The 14,601-nt window shown below is 33.4% G+C and overlaps 1 protein-coding gene across 1 annotated transcript in view; it reads left to right on the top strand.

The window, feature by feature from the left end:
* Window positions 1-14,601, top strand: part of LOC124364641 (Y+L amino acid transporter 2) — a 52,229-nt gene that overhangs the window by 22,264 nt on the left and 15,364 nt on the right. Inside the window, exon 2 of the mRNA XM_046820266.1 lies at window positions 12,392-12,517. Within this exon, the coding sequence (XP_046676222.1) occupies window positions 12,392-12,517 (126 nt within the window). The remainder of the gene's footprint in view (window positions 1-12,391; window positions 12,518-14,601) is intronic.

Here is a 14,601-nt window from a genome sequence, read left to right as displayed (position 1 = left end):
GCATTCACCTTCAGTTACTACTGTAAACATATAGACTTCTATATCTGGATAATGTATAAGCAGTCCTCAATGACCTTCTCACGCTTGAGCGTTTACCTTGAGTTACTACTGTAAACATATATATTTCTATATCCGGCTTATGTATACGCAGTCCTCGATGACCTCGTCCCGCTTGGGCATTCACCTTGAGTTACTACTGTAAACATATAGATTTCTATCTGGCTAGTGAATACGCAGAGTCCTCGATGACCTTGTCCCGCTTAGTATTCAACTTGAGTCTGAGTGCCGAAGGCTTCCGTCTCAGAACCGCGTGTGTTCTTATCATCAATCAGACACAATCTAGTTATTTCTATAATTCACATAAACTGAACAAATAAAACTACTTTGAAGTTATTAATGAGATTACGTTTTTCTCCCTGGTGGTTTGATGAACGCACGCTATTTTTATAGTAGTAATACAAGAGGCTTTGTACAGCCACGGTTGTAATTCGGTTTCCGGACTGGAAGAGCGCTGAGCAAGCGAGTCAGGTCTGTTATCAGTCTGTTATCACTGCAGCAGCATACTTATTCAGCAGCTAGCCATGTGTTGTGATAAAGTGTGGCGTTGTGTTCATGTCAACAACAGCAAAATAAGTGTGTCTCCTAATATATTTTAAAGATGAAAAACGTATGCAAGCCTTGGACTGTTGTCGATGTTATACCGAGATTTAACATTATCAATTTTCTGCCTTCATGAACTCTAAATCAGTGTGGAAACCAAGTTGTATAACAGGTGCACCTCATTTTAGCATGCTTTCAAATTGGAATCCAAGCATTAAACTAAAACGAGATATTTATTATGGAGATAATTATTTAAAAAAGATTTAAATATCTCCTCATCTGCACATTTCAATGTTTTTGAGACAATTTAAAGAAACCATTCCTGCTACAATTTCTTAAAATGATGCATTTTATCAAAACGGTTCCTTTCAGATGGTTACCATTAATAATAATTGAAAACCTATGTATGTTGTCATATTTAAGTATATTATAAATTACTTATATCAAATTAATGTAGATCGTACCGACCTTCATGAAGCATTAGATAAGAGAAACCAAACATCTTCTTATACAAACAATTGTTGCTTAATTGTACATTGACGCAAACATAGAATTTATAGAACTTTGAGTACCTCAGGGCTCTGATTAGTGACCAACGATTTTAAACTTCATTGTGATTTATACGCGTAGTTAACGTTATAGCACTCTACTTAATGCAAATGACTAGTCATGACCAAAATGTTGCTGCCCGTGTTTAATTAAAACTCCCCAAACAACCGAATACTAAACAGTAAACTATAAATAAGACTTTAAGCAATAAATACTTTCTTATAATTATTGTACTCGTATTAAAAACTCATAGTTAGTTAAGTACGACTCAGTATCAATGATCAGTATAAGGAATCTTGGACAGTCAAAAAAATACAGTACTTTTATAACCTTATAGTGAGGTTATAAATACTCTCAAATAAATAATGTTTACTACCCTGTATTTGTCTACGAGTCTCGTATTTAATTTGAATAGAACTCTGCACTAAATAATACAAAAAATTGAGTACGTATAATTTTACCGTAACGTTGTTGTATGGAGAAAAGTCAATTTTGTGTTTTCAGAATAACTGCAAGCGAAGATACGTAAACTATTTCACGTAATACGTTGCATAAAATGTCTACATATCAAATTTCACCTTGTACTGTAAAGCAGCCATTATGTAAATGTTTAGGTAAATAACACACTGTTAATTAATTGCTGGTAAAGTTGATGTAAAGTAAACAAATTACAGCGTTGTAATTTTTAGTTTAATTGCCACATATTGTATTTTTGGGCGATAATTAAGATTTATCGGTTTAGAATATCCTTAAAAGTGTATGCCCATGTCAGCCCTAGTTTTGTAACTGCAGCTGATAATTCTGTCAATGTACACAGTTTAGAGCACTTTATGAAAACCAATCAATTCTTTATCTACACTCACTTAGTTATGTTGATAGAAAGTTGATTTATGTAGATCGGTTCATCTAAAAGTTCATTCTTCTCATTGGTATTTATAAACTCAAATACCAACGGGAAAAATCGTGAACCATTCTTCTGTTAGAGGGATTAAACATAAAATATTATTCACTATTTCTACTAAATATTTTTGTATCAGCGTACCGTTTGCTAATTTTTATAAATATAAATCATAAATAATCATGGGATAAAATGTATACTTATATTTTAGGATATAAGTAGAGTTGTTAATGTATAGGTAAATGTAAGATGTAATTTCTCAAGAAAAGATCCGCGAAGGTCGGTAATGGTAAGGAAAGACAGCTGGTTATCTGGAGTCGACTACGATAACTGATTACAATATGATAGAACAGTTGATAATTAATTTCTAGTGGATCAGAGGCTACGATTATGAAATCATTTAGGCTCAGGCTCGCGAGTTTCGGGGCGTTTTCAACCTTCGGCGTTTTATTTGGTTGTGCTTAATTTTACTGTGTCTGAAAACCATCTGCGTGACATTTTTACAAAACTTGTATTATTTTAATACAACCATATAACATAAATGTTTACATAACGAAGCTATGGTAGGAAGGGTTGATTCAATTGAATTTTGAGTTTAGCTCCAGTCCATCTTCCTTTTATTGCAGCTTCTGTTATCTGACGCTGTCTCAGACTTAACTCCTGGAATCTGGAGTATGTTCGTCTGAAGAGGTCCAAAGAAAGTCGATAACAAGAAAGCTCGAAACGAAACATTTACATCGTTTCTAAATCTGAGAAACCTATAAATAGGTGAAGTGGTAGTCTCATTGTCTCATCAGTTGAGAAGTCTCAACGTGGAATGAGATGCCCCGTACAGCAGTCACCACAGACATGACTGTTTTCTCATTCGCGCCATCTCTCTGTTCCAAACTGTTGCTATTACGGAACTAAAGTGTTCTAAATCGTTTCAGCACACCGTTATTTACAGTAACTATTTTACCGTTTTCATTTACAAATGTGATTATCTTTTTAAGACTTTAATGCTCTTCTATTCCTTCATATTTTGTAACATTGCGTGAGTTGTGTTGATAATGTTGCTGCAGCAGCAATCGATAATACAAACAAAACAACAATTGAGATGCAGCTGTTTGAAAGTGTAAGATTTTATTGGACGACTCACTACATGTTGATACAAGACCATCTGTGTTAATAATTGGAATGTAACTTTTACTAGGGAACGACTAAATATTGGCTTATAAAGAAACGTTAACGCAAAGGCTCTGGCACTCCCGATGTGTACCATTCCAGGAATTAAATTAATGTTTCTTATGAAGCAAAACTCAAGATGGCCATCAGTATAGCCGTTGTTGTTTCATGCAACTGTTGTAATAGAAAATATTGCTTCGTACAACTCAATTCTATTCAATAAGCTATCGGAAACGGTTTTATGATAATTTAGGTTCACCTTATATATGGTTTACTTACTGAGCCAAAAGCTCAAAACCTCCAAAATATTTGTCTAACGTTGTCCAACTTTCCTGTATCATCAAAACAATCATTATTACCAAAATAGTATGATGGTGGCTAGTGCACTTGAATACCCCCCTCTACACCCCGCGCCCAACACCGTTGCCAGTTTTACGTGTATGACAAAAAAAACTTATCTGTGTGAACTACAGGGAACAGCTGGAGATCAGCAGAAATATGGCAACGGTGCGATCTGCTATAGTACTAGTGTGTCGTCATAATTTGAAATGCTCACTTAGACCTTTAATATAATGATGATATTAATGTGTTGCGTTTTCGTTACAAAGGTTGGATTTCACATTTGGCATTCTTTTCATTGAGCAATTGTTTGACCTTGAAGCTATTACGGCCGTTAATAAATAAACTAGGCTCTAATATTTAATTCGAATATCTATTAAATTGCAGTATTGTGTTACGTCATGCATGTACGATGTTGTTTAACATGAAAAATTGTATTAAAAATATTGTTGGGAAAGTCACTGAGTTGACAGAACTGCTGTACAATAGATTAACAATATTGTATCTGGTCACTCTGTGGTTACATGCTCTAGCGTGGGCCTGGAGTACGCCGTGAGCGATGGAATAGAACGAGTATCACGCCAAGGAAAACGTGTTTCGCGGTAACCGACAAAATCTTACGCTAGTTTCCTCCTGGCTATAATTTGGTTTGCTAATTCAATATAATGATTTTATTTTTATTCATAAGATTGTTTATTTAAGTCAACAAGCACAATTTGCTCCTCTTCTTAACAAATCCAATTCAAATCCTATCCAAAGTTGTCCTTACGCATTACATTCATATATGCTTATGATGTATTTGATAACATTTAAGGTGTAATTGCTTTTATTCTAGTAGTTTCATATTGCATCCAATATATTATTACTCGATACAACAATGCATGTATTTATACAATCTCAGACCACTCAAAAGGGAATTAATAACTGATTAGATACACCAGTTATCTTATTTAAAGCAGGAGTCTTATTGTTGGGTCTCTTAAGACATAAATTGACTATAGCTTAATTTTCTCTCAACTCACAGCCGAATTCGTCAAATACGAAAGCCTGTCCAACGGTAGAGTTTATTTAGTTTTTGATACCTTTCTTTAAAAATTGATTCGGAAACTAGACGAGAGACTGACTTGTAAGTCACCCCTGTATTTCATGCTGCGGTTTAAAGATTGATTTGGAAACTAGACGAGAGACTGACTCGTAAGTGATCCCTGTGTTTCATGCTACGGCTTAAAGCTATTAATTTTCCTTATTCTTGTACCTGTGGATTTTAACCAAACACGATCGTTTTTGTACCATGGGATCTATCTTATAACAGTACAGAAGCAATTGTCTAAATACACAAATGAGTCTGCCTCGTGCTCTATTTTCTCGATCGAGTACGCCTACGCAAATGGTACGGAAAGGCTGCAAACGTAAAACTAAGAACGACGCACTTAACTGCGATTGCGCCACCACATTCAACTCACTTTAAAAGGAATTACGTTTGTTTAACAAAGTTAAAATGTAATTTCTCGGTATTTTCGTTTAATCGTATACAAATACAATATCAAACTTTTTGTTATGATCAACTTCCACATGGAAATTAATGTTTTCGCCTTTACATCTGGTTTAAGCAAACGGTATAAAACTAAACTGTAAAAACAAACACTCAGAAGCATTGAATGATCGTCTGTCCCATCGCCGTGATATTGGATTGTGTCAGAAACATCGTAGTGCACTCAAATATGCACCTGATGAGACAATGAGACTCCCACTTCATCTGGATTGCACAGTAGGCTGCTGGGTAAACTATCCAATAGTCTTTTGTAGTCTAGGTGTCTCTGATGCAAACAAAGAGTTCGTTTTGAACGTCTTCATCGCCAACTTGTTTTGGATATCTTAAGGCGTAAGTGGACTCCAGATTCTAGGAGTCAAGTCTGTGGCAATTTTTAGACGCTGCAGTAAGCGGAAGGTGAAATGGAGCTAAACTCAATATTCTCAATTCAATTATTAAATATTATAAGTTTATTACCTGCAATATTAGCTCACAGTAACTTAAACTCAAAATGAATTTGTATTACTGTCTATACTAGAAAAACTGTAAACATAACCTAAAAACAGGAACAATAACCATTGTTCAGAAACCTGGTGATGCGTTACGTACAGTTGGACTTTAAATTGTCATGGTTCTACGTGAAGTTGCATACATGTAAAGAAGTTATGAGTAACAGGAAGTGAAGCGAGACAGCGTGGCGCGATTTAGCGTGAAGGTCATCAGTCATCAGTGTGTAAGTAAGTAACAACAATGGTAATGAGGTCTTCAGCAGAGAGCGATCGAGGTTAAGGTTATCTACGTAAAAAGTAAATTGAGAACTTTCAGACATCTTATCCCAATAAGAGTAGACTTCCTTATCTACTTATTTTTATCATCGCTATCGAGTATCACAGTTAATCCCCCAGCCTTGACAGGATTGTATAGTCTATTTAAACCTAGTTATTTTGTCAACAAATTATCAACTTTAAATATTTCTATGTTCTGAAATTATATACTTGCACAATGTGGATGATGTATTCGGCGATTTTAATTATCCGATCAGGAAAATCAGGATTAATGTTCGGACATTAAAGGCAAGCCAATCGTAAGTTATTAAAAACTGAGATTGGATTTTTTACAACCCATACAAAGATATTACAACCCATAAAGCCTCTAATGTTATCGATTTCCTTCTCCTAATGCACATGACGTGCTTTATCTTACATTCCAAACTCTATCAGTGAACAATGCACTTTGTTACGATTAATTTCAGCTATAAAGTATTTAACAGAAACACAAATCTGTTAAGCCTAGAAAACACTTTTTGATTTTGGGATCAAAGGATAAAAACTAGAAATCAAAATAAAATTTTCGTTATCTCATGGAAATCCATGTTGACAAAGACAAAATCGCAGAATAAATAAACGGAAAAAATCTTACGGAATTGAGTACTATCATATGGCAACATATCTTGTGAAACAGTAACCATGTGATGACGTTACATTGTTGGTAAGGCTACATGTCTTACGGAACTGAGTACTGTCATATGGCAACATATCTTGTGAAACAGTAACCATGTGATGAAGTTACATTGTTGGTAAGGCTACATGTCTTACGGTCGGAATGAGTACTGTCATATGGCAACATATCTTTGTGAAACAGTTCATGTGATGAAGTTACATTGTTGGTTAAGGCTACATGTCTTACGGAACTGAGTACTGTCATATGGCAACATATCTTGTGAAACAGTAACAATGTGATGAAGTTACATTGTTAGTAAGGCTACATGTCTTACGGAACTGAGTACTGGGTATGGCAACATATCTTGCGAAACAGTACTATGTGATGAAGTTACATTGTTGTAAGGCTACTGTGAAACTGAATACTGTCATATGGTGGCAACATATCTTGTGAAACAGTAAACATGTGATGAAGTTATATTGTTGGATTTGTTGAAATGACTAAATGTCGGGACTGAGTACTGGCGTATACACATATCTTGTGAAACAGTAACCATGTGATGAGGTTACATTGTTGGAAAGGTTAAATGTGTTACGGAACTGAGTAATATAAGCAATCTTCTTGTGAAACAGTTGTGATGAGGTTAATTGAGAGAAGGCTAAATGCACGGATGAGTACTGTCATATGGCAACATATTTGTAAAGCAGTAACCATGTGGTGATTACGTGTTGGTAAGTACATGTCTTACGGAACTGACTAACTCTGCCATATAACAACATATCTTGTGAAACAGTAACATGTGATGAAGTTATATTGTTGGATTTGTTGAAATGACTAAGATGTCTTACGGGACTGAGTACTGGCGTATGACCAAACATATCTTGTGAAACAGTAACCATGTGATGAAGTTACATTGTTGGTAAGGCCACATGTCTTACGGAACTGAGTACTTTCATTTGGCAACATATCTTGTGAAACAGTAACCATGTGATGAGTTACATGTTGGTAAGGCTACATGTCTTACGGAACTGCGTACTGTCTCATATGGCAACATATCTTGTGAAGCAGTAACCATGTGATGAAGTTACATTGTTGGTAAGGCTACATGTCTTACGGAATGAGTACTGCCATATAAACAACATATCTTGTGAAACAGTAACCATGTGATGAAGTTATCATTGTTGGATTTGTTGAAATGCTACATGTCTTACGGGACTGAGTACTGGCGTATGACAACATATCTTGTGAAACAGTAACCATGTGATGAAGGTTACATTGTTGGAAAGGTTAAATGTCTTACGGAACTGAGTATTGCCATATATGGCAACATATCTTGTGAAACAGTAACCATGTGATGAAGTTACATTGTTGGTTTGAAGGCTAAATGTCTTACGGAACTGAGTACTGTCATATGGCAACATATCTTGTGAAGCAGTAACCATGTGATGAAGGTTACATTGTTGGTAAGGCTACATGTCTTACGGAACTGAGCACCGTCATATGGCAACATATCTTGTGAAAACAGTAATCCATGTGATGAAGTTAACATTGTTGGTAAGGCTACATGTCTTACGGAACTGAGTACTGTCATATGGCAACATATCTTGTGAAGCAGTAACCATGTGATGAAGTTACATTGTTGGTAAGGCTACATGTCTTACGGAACTGAGCACTGACGTATGGCAACATATCTTGATAATAATATGTGATGAAGTTACATTGTTGGATTTGTTGGTAAGGCTTTCGGACTTTCGGATCCGATATTCCTTTGTTGTCTATAGTGCTTGTACAAATTATTTTACACCATATAATAAAGTCTATATTTACAATTTACAGTTATGCTATTATTAATTTTGTAACATTGGTCCTACTGTATTAATATTATTGTCAGCATTATTATCTCAATACAGATAAGCCATACTTATATATTATTTTTAACGGAAACAATAGCTAACTGAATAGAAACCTCTGACCACTTGTCTGTGCTATTGACAACAGTGTAAGGAGTTCGCCATACCACGCGTCGCGTAAGAGGCTTCGCTGAGCTCAGTGCAAAAATTCGAGTCTGTAGCTCATTTTGTTTTTGACAGATATAGCGATTAACCACTGCAGCGTTAATTAACAAAATTGCAGCAAAAATACGCAATAAATTAGCTCGATAACAGCTGAATATTGTTTTAATAGTTATCGGGCTTATATTATCTTTGTCGAAACAATTATCCCTGAAAAGAGTACGTTGGTTAGTTTTGTTTTTGTTAATTAAGACATGCCCCTGTTCTCTTTATTAACCTAGGTTAACGTATCCGAGGCAGCCTCGAGATCACAATAATCTCGGTAAATCGAGAGTCGTGTGCACACTGAGTTCACTAAACTTTTGGAAATTTGAACTGCTCGCATAACCGACTAGACACACCAGGTAACGATTTACCGCTACGAACAGGATTTCTGAAAAAATCTTTACTTGGCTTGAAGAATCTCTTGGGATAATCCTTCTGCCGGCTAGGCAGTTCTCATGATCACCTTTCTCGGATACGAGATGTACAGGATGTGATACAGACACCTAGACTAGACCGCATCAGAGACAGCAGCAACCACTGGCTTAGCCTAGTTCCTCCCCCCAGATCGAATTACTTGCTTCCTTGCATTGTACAAGGGCTTCTTTATCGGCTGCAACCTCTCAGGCAAGGATTTGTTTTCTGTTAACTGTACACATACACATCGCGGCGAAGGAATCAAGAAATGTCTTGTATATTATTGTTTAATGTTTTTGGAGGATTCAGATGGAATCAAAATAAGATATTAGACAACTCAAAATGCACTTACAACTTGCGATTTGCTTTACTGGCGAATTTTGTAGTTTATCTATAGAAGAGAGATTATTTCTGAAGGATTAAGTCCATTAACTAGACAACATAAAATGTTGGCTATTTCCAAAATTGCGTTACATATTTGAAGTTTTTTTAATTAATTCTGTTTGGGATATAAATGATACAAAAATAGGTATTTTTAAAATTTTAATCTTTTGGAGCCAAAGTCATACAAATTGCCCATAGTTAATATGTATTAAGATTTTTTTTATTTATTTGAAAATTTCTTCATGTGTGGGTCAAATTTTTCTAAAAAAACCCAGACACAAGGCCTAAATCACACAGTGATCAAAATGTGCCCCTTAATGTCCAAACTGAACGTGTCAAATTTAGCAGCATGGTTTTTATAGTCTCTCAATATGAAACTTATGTAACAGTTTTGAGATATAGTTCAAAGGAGAATCAATGAAAATTGTTTTTTTATGTTATCTCTTTGGAAACTGCATGATCTCAATAGGATCAGCAATAGAAGGCTCACGAGAGTAGAGGAATTTCTCTGGTGTAACTATAGTACTGTAGCTTTGCTTACTGTAATGCTCCTAGAAACCAGAAGTAAAGACAATATTAATAAGAAGAGGATAAGGTAAAAACCATGTCTTTGGAGGCCAAGGAGCCCACAGAACCTTTGTTTGGAGAGTGCAACTTCTCCATTCTGGTCCACGCATCCAATTTAGCTTTCCCAGTTGTCTCAATCCTCCTATTTTCATTAGGAATGACAGACTTGCTTGTCCTGACCTGGCAGGAGGTCATTTATCATCTGATATTGTGCAAGAATACTACAAATCATGCAGCTTATACTTTAGTAAACTCTTTCATCCTCATGTAAGAAACAACACTCTGCCAATACATTTATGTCTATCAAGCGAGTATTTACAATAATGTTTTAAATTTCACTTCAAAAACCATAGTATCAAATGCTGTTTGACCAAATATATCTCATTGTCCATTAAAAAAATTATTGCAGTTTTAAAAAAAATAAAAATCCTAAAAAATGTAACAATAATTCAATATTTTTGTATTATATTCTTGTTTCAAACATTTAAAATTGAAATGAACTATCGATCTTAAGTCGCCTTCATTCTTCACTAGATGTGAATTTTAAATAGGCCTAATGTATATAGAACTTTGCTCTCAGTGTATATTTAAAGTATTATTAGCATTTCATTTTAAATTTTAAAGTGGTAGAAATATGTTCTACCAACCTCTATAAGATATTTTGTAATAGATCCAATACTTTTTTGGAACTAATTTAAAAATTGTTTATAGGTTAAAATCGCCTGAGTTAGTGTTAAATATTATGTATAGTCTACTCTAGTGCAAAGTTTCTGAAGTTAAACCATTTTCACAAACACCAGACCACTTTAAAGAGTGGTATGAAAGCTAAGAGGAAGTGACTGTAATTTCATCTGACCAAGACAATTGGAAAACAAGGTCGCAGAAAGAAACACAGTAATTGCAGCAGTAATTAGCTAAACAAGTGACAGCCATGACAGCACCCACAATACCTCTGCTCTTGCTGAACCTTCTGCAGATCAGCAGACCTTGCTACTCTCAGCACAGCTCTGACCTACATTTTACCTGTAATATGGTTTGTGTATAATAAATAACATAACATTCTCCTTCTAAAGTTAGTACCTAACACATTCAAAATCACTACTTTAATTTGATTTTTGACATTTATTCACTATAAAATTACTTAAAAATTACATGTGATCACAATTAAACCTATTCCATTCTCCTTTGATTTTTATTAACAACAGTTTTCCTTCTGCTCATGAATAGAAGGAAATAAAACAGATGTGTTTTGCACAATTTGAATTTATTAATGCATTAGTTTTTTACAACTGAAGAAGAGGGTACTTTCAATCCTCGATATGTAGTGATATTTTTTTTAACATATAACGACAGCAAATGTCCTATCATCCTTTCAAGTCAACCATCATCAATAATAACACTTAAACAAAGAAATATGCTAATTAAAAATTTATTTCAGAATGATATACAACTGTATGCCTAATAGTTCATTTATTTGTCAAAACTTCCATTACATATTACATAAATTATTATGTTATTATACTTCTTATTGAAAATAATATTGTAAATGGTGCTCTCATACAATCCGAACAAGAGAAATAAACAGCCTTTAAATTGAGCTCTAAAACTGTTTTCACTGAACGAACATAACATACTTCATCCTACTTCATCCGTTACCAACATGCTTTTGTGTTATCTGAGCCACTCAGAGTAGAACATAGGATAAATTAGAAGATCCACGCTCATTATTACTGTCAATCTTCAAAGTTACGGACACCAATTTTAAATTTATAGAATTTAAGGTTAGATTTACAAGAATTTCAAATTTTCATTAGTACCTCTCAATATTGATGTGTCCATTCAAGTCAAATATATTTTTAATTTTTTTTAAAACGAATAGTTCTAAATAAAATGTAACTGTTGTTATAACACAAAGTGAAAAACCATAGGATTTTATGTATTTATACATGCGAAAATGTATAGTTTATGAATTCAAAATTATATGATGGTATGTTTAAAATTTTTTAAACTTGAATGACACTTTGTACCATGAACATCATGATTAGCTTTTTATATTCTTATTTACTTTTCTATTTTTATTATTATTTATTTATTTTTTTATTATTATTAGAATGCATAAATAAACAGAAACCTAGCTTTAAATTGAACATATAAAATCTTCATTATTGCCTACTGTTGTATGTACCAAGTTTTTATTTTTTTGTTTGTTATATTTAAAAAAAGTATAGACTGTAACAAAAAAGGAAACAGCATATGAATGATGCTTCTGGTGACATATGCCATAACTCTACAACCAACAATAAGGGTGTAAACGTTTCTGAGATTTAACATTGTTTTTTGAGGAAAAACTCAAGTTTGTTTCACTACAACCAGCTCTTAATGCATATTGCTTTCATTTTTCATTATTCCTTGTCAGTTAGTTACAAAGATGTTGATCCATTGTTTCAGGTCTACTGACAGCAATTAACTGTGTGAGTGTGCGTTGGTCACTGGAGGTACTCTCTCTGTCCACCTATGCCAAGTTGTTTGCTCTCTTCGCCATAGTGATTGCAGGGATATACCATATTGCTACAGGTAAATATAGCTTATGTAGCTACTGTTGTATAGTAACTGTGTGAGTGTACGTTGATCACTGGAGGTTCTCTCTCTGTCCACCTATGCCAAGTTGTTTGCTCTCTTCGCCATAGTGATTGCAGGGATATACCATATTGCTACAGGTAAATATAGCTTATGTAGCTACTGTTGTATAGTAACTGTGTGAGTGTACGTTGATCACTGGAGGTTCTCTCTCTGTCCACCTATGCCAAGTTGCTTTATTAATAAGTTGTTCAGACACATTGTGATGAAGTCTATGTACACAAAGTATAATTATCTGTAAAAACTGGAAATCCTCATAACTACAATTATATAACGTGTATTCAATTTTTATTATGTATCAAAACATACATAAATTTGATCTTTTTCTTTGTTTAATCATTTTTACGTGATTTAATACGATAAAATATAAGTACTTAGTTGTATGAGAACCTGGCATAAAAATATCTGTAAGATATGCAAAAAATTCATATAATTAAAAATTGTAATAACTGTTGGATTCTGGTTTCTGATTGTATTGTTAGGCAAATTAATAAATTCGTTTTGTAGAAATGTTTTAAGAAGTTTTACAAATTATGACCAATGTGCTGATTTCTTAAGATGTACTATATTTTGTAACATTAGTAGGCTATACATATGTTCGTCATATACAATATGTGATGAGTCACATGTTAGTTGCAGAATATTCCAGTAAATAATGTATATATATATATATATATATATATATATATATATATATATATATATATATATATATATATATATATATATATATATAGTATGAAAATAAATTCTGATTCCTTGTAGAATCAATAAATCAGTTTCAATTTAAACATAAGGTCAGTATTAATTAATTGATCCAATGCGGGAAATATGCTAAATGTATATGGGTGGAAACTGCATCTGTTATAAATAAACAAACTATGTATTATTAAGAAATATGGAACACACCAAATTATGCTCATCAGATTATAAGCTCTGCTTGATTCTTGATTGGCTGTAAACTTGATTCTCCTCTCCCGGTGATTTGATTTCTGTCTAAACCAGTTAGAGAAGCAACTTGACTTGACTCAGTCTTGAAATTGTTTCAAATTACTTTGATTGTTACATTAATTAATTAATACTGCACACATATATTATATAGTTATAATAATTCTGAAATTATGATTGTCATATATTTCTGTAAAAAAGAAATTTATATCCTATTACATTTTGCTATTTCTAATATTTTAATATGTAGTTACATTAATAATTATAATTATTATTAAATGTTAAAATACATTTCTTTAGTATGTATAGTATTAAAATCATACAAAGCTATATATCGTTTCACAAGTTAAGTTCTTATACCATTGAAAAGTATCAATATTTAATGTAAACTTGACCTCTTCTGTTTGTCATGAAAAGAATTATATGACTTTCCTGTCATAATATATGAACTGTTTAAAAGGAAAATACTACATACTAAACTTCTAGATGAAATTGTCATGATTTTTAAAACTATGTGACAATGACTCGTCAATGTGTTTATTCTATCAGTGAATGACAACAAAACCAACAGTTTGAGTGGTTATAGAATGTCACTGGTTTATTGATCAGCTTGGAACTTGCCAAGGATGATTATACGGGCTTCCGGCTTTGAACACAGTCTTTGATGTGTTGGCTTTGCACTCCATTACAAGGTTAATACATCTATATTTAATAAACCTCTATAACGTTATCCTCTCTTTAAAGTAAGGGATGTTGTAGGTAGAAAGCAAATTCACTTCATTCATTTCATAACTTCCTTCATGTATTTAATTTCTTTCTCAGTAGAAATACCTCTATTGATTTAATGAAAAACAGGTTTTACGCTTATACAATTCAAAATGCCTTTCGGCTTTCGCTTTTTGATTAACATTGATGTATCTATACTTTTGTATTACACTATACTTTAAGCATTGTTCTGAATAAAACATTAGAGTATTTTTGAATAATATAGTTGGACTTCATCAATTTGAACTCTATTAATATGATATGTCAGTTAGGTGAAAGTTTTCTGTTCTTTTTGAACTTGTACGTGG

This window comes from Homalodisca vitripennis, chromosome 6 (genome assembly GCF_021130785.1).
Source record: "Homalodisca vitripennis isolate AUS2020 chromosome 6, UT_GWSS_2.1, whole genome shotgun sequence".
Lineage (NCBI taxonomy): Eukaryota > Metazoa > Arthropoda > Insecta > Hemiptera > Cicadellidae > Homalodisca > Homalodisca vitripennis.
The sequence above is the reverse complement of the archived record's forward strand: the minus strand, read 5'-3'. Positions and strand labels throughout refer to the sequence as shown.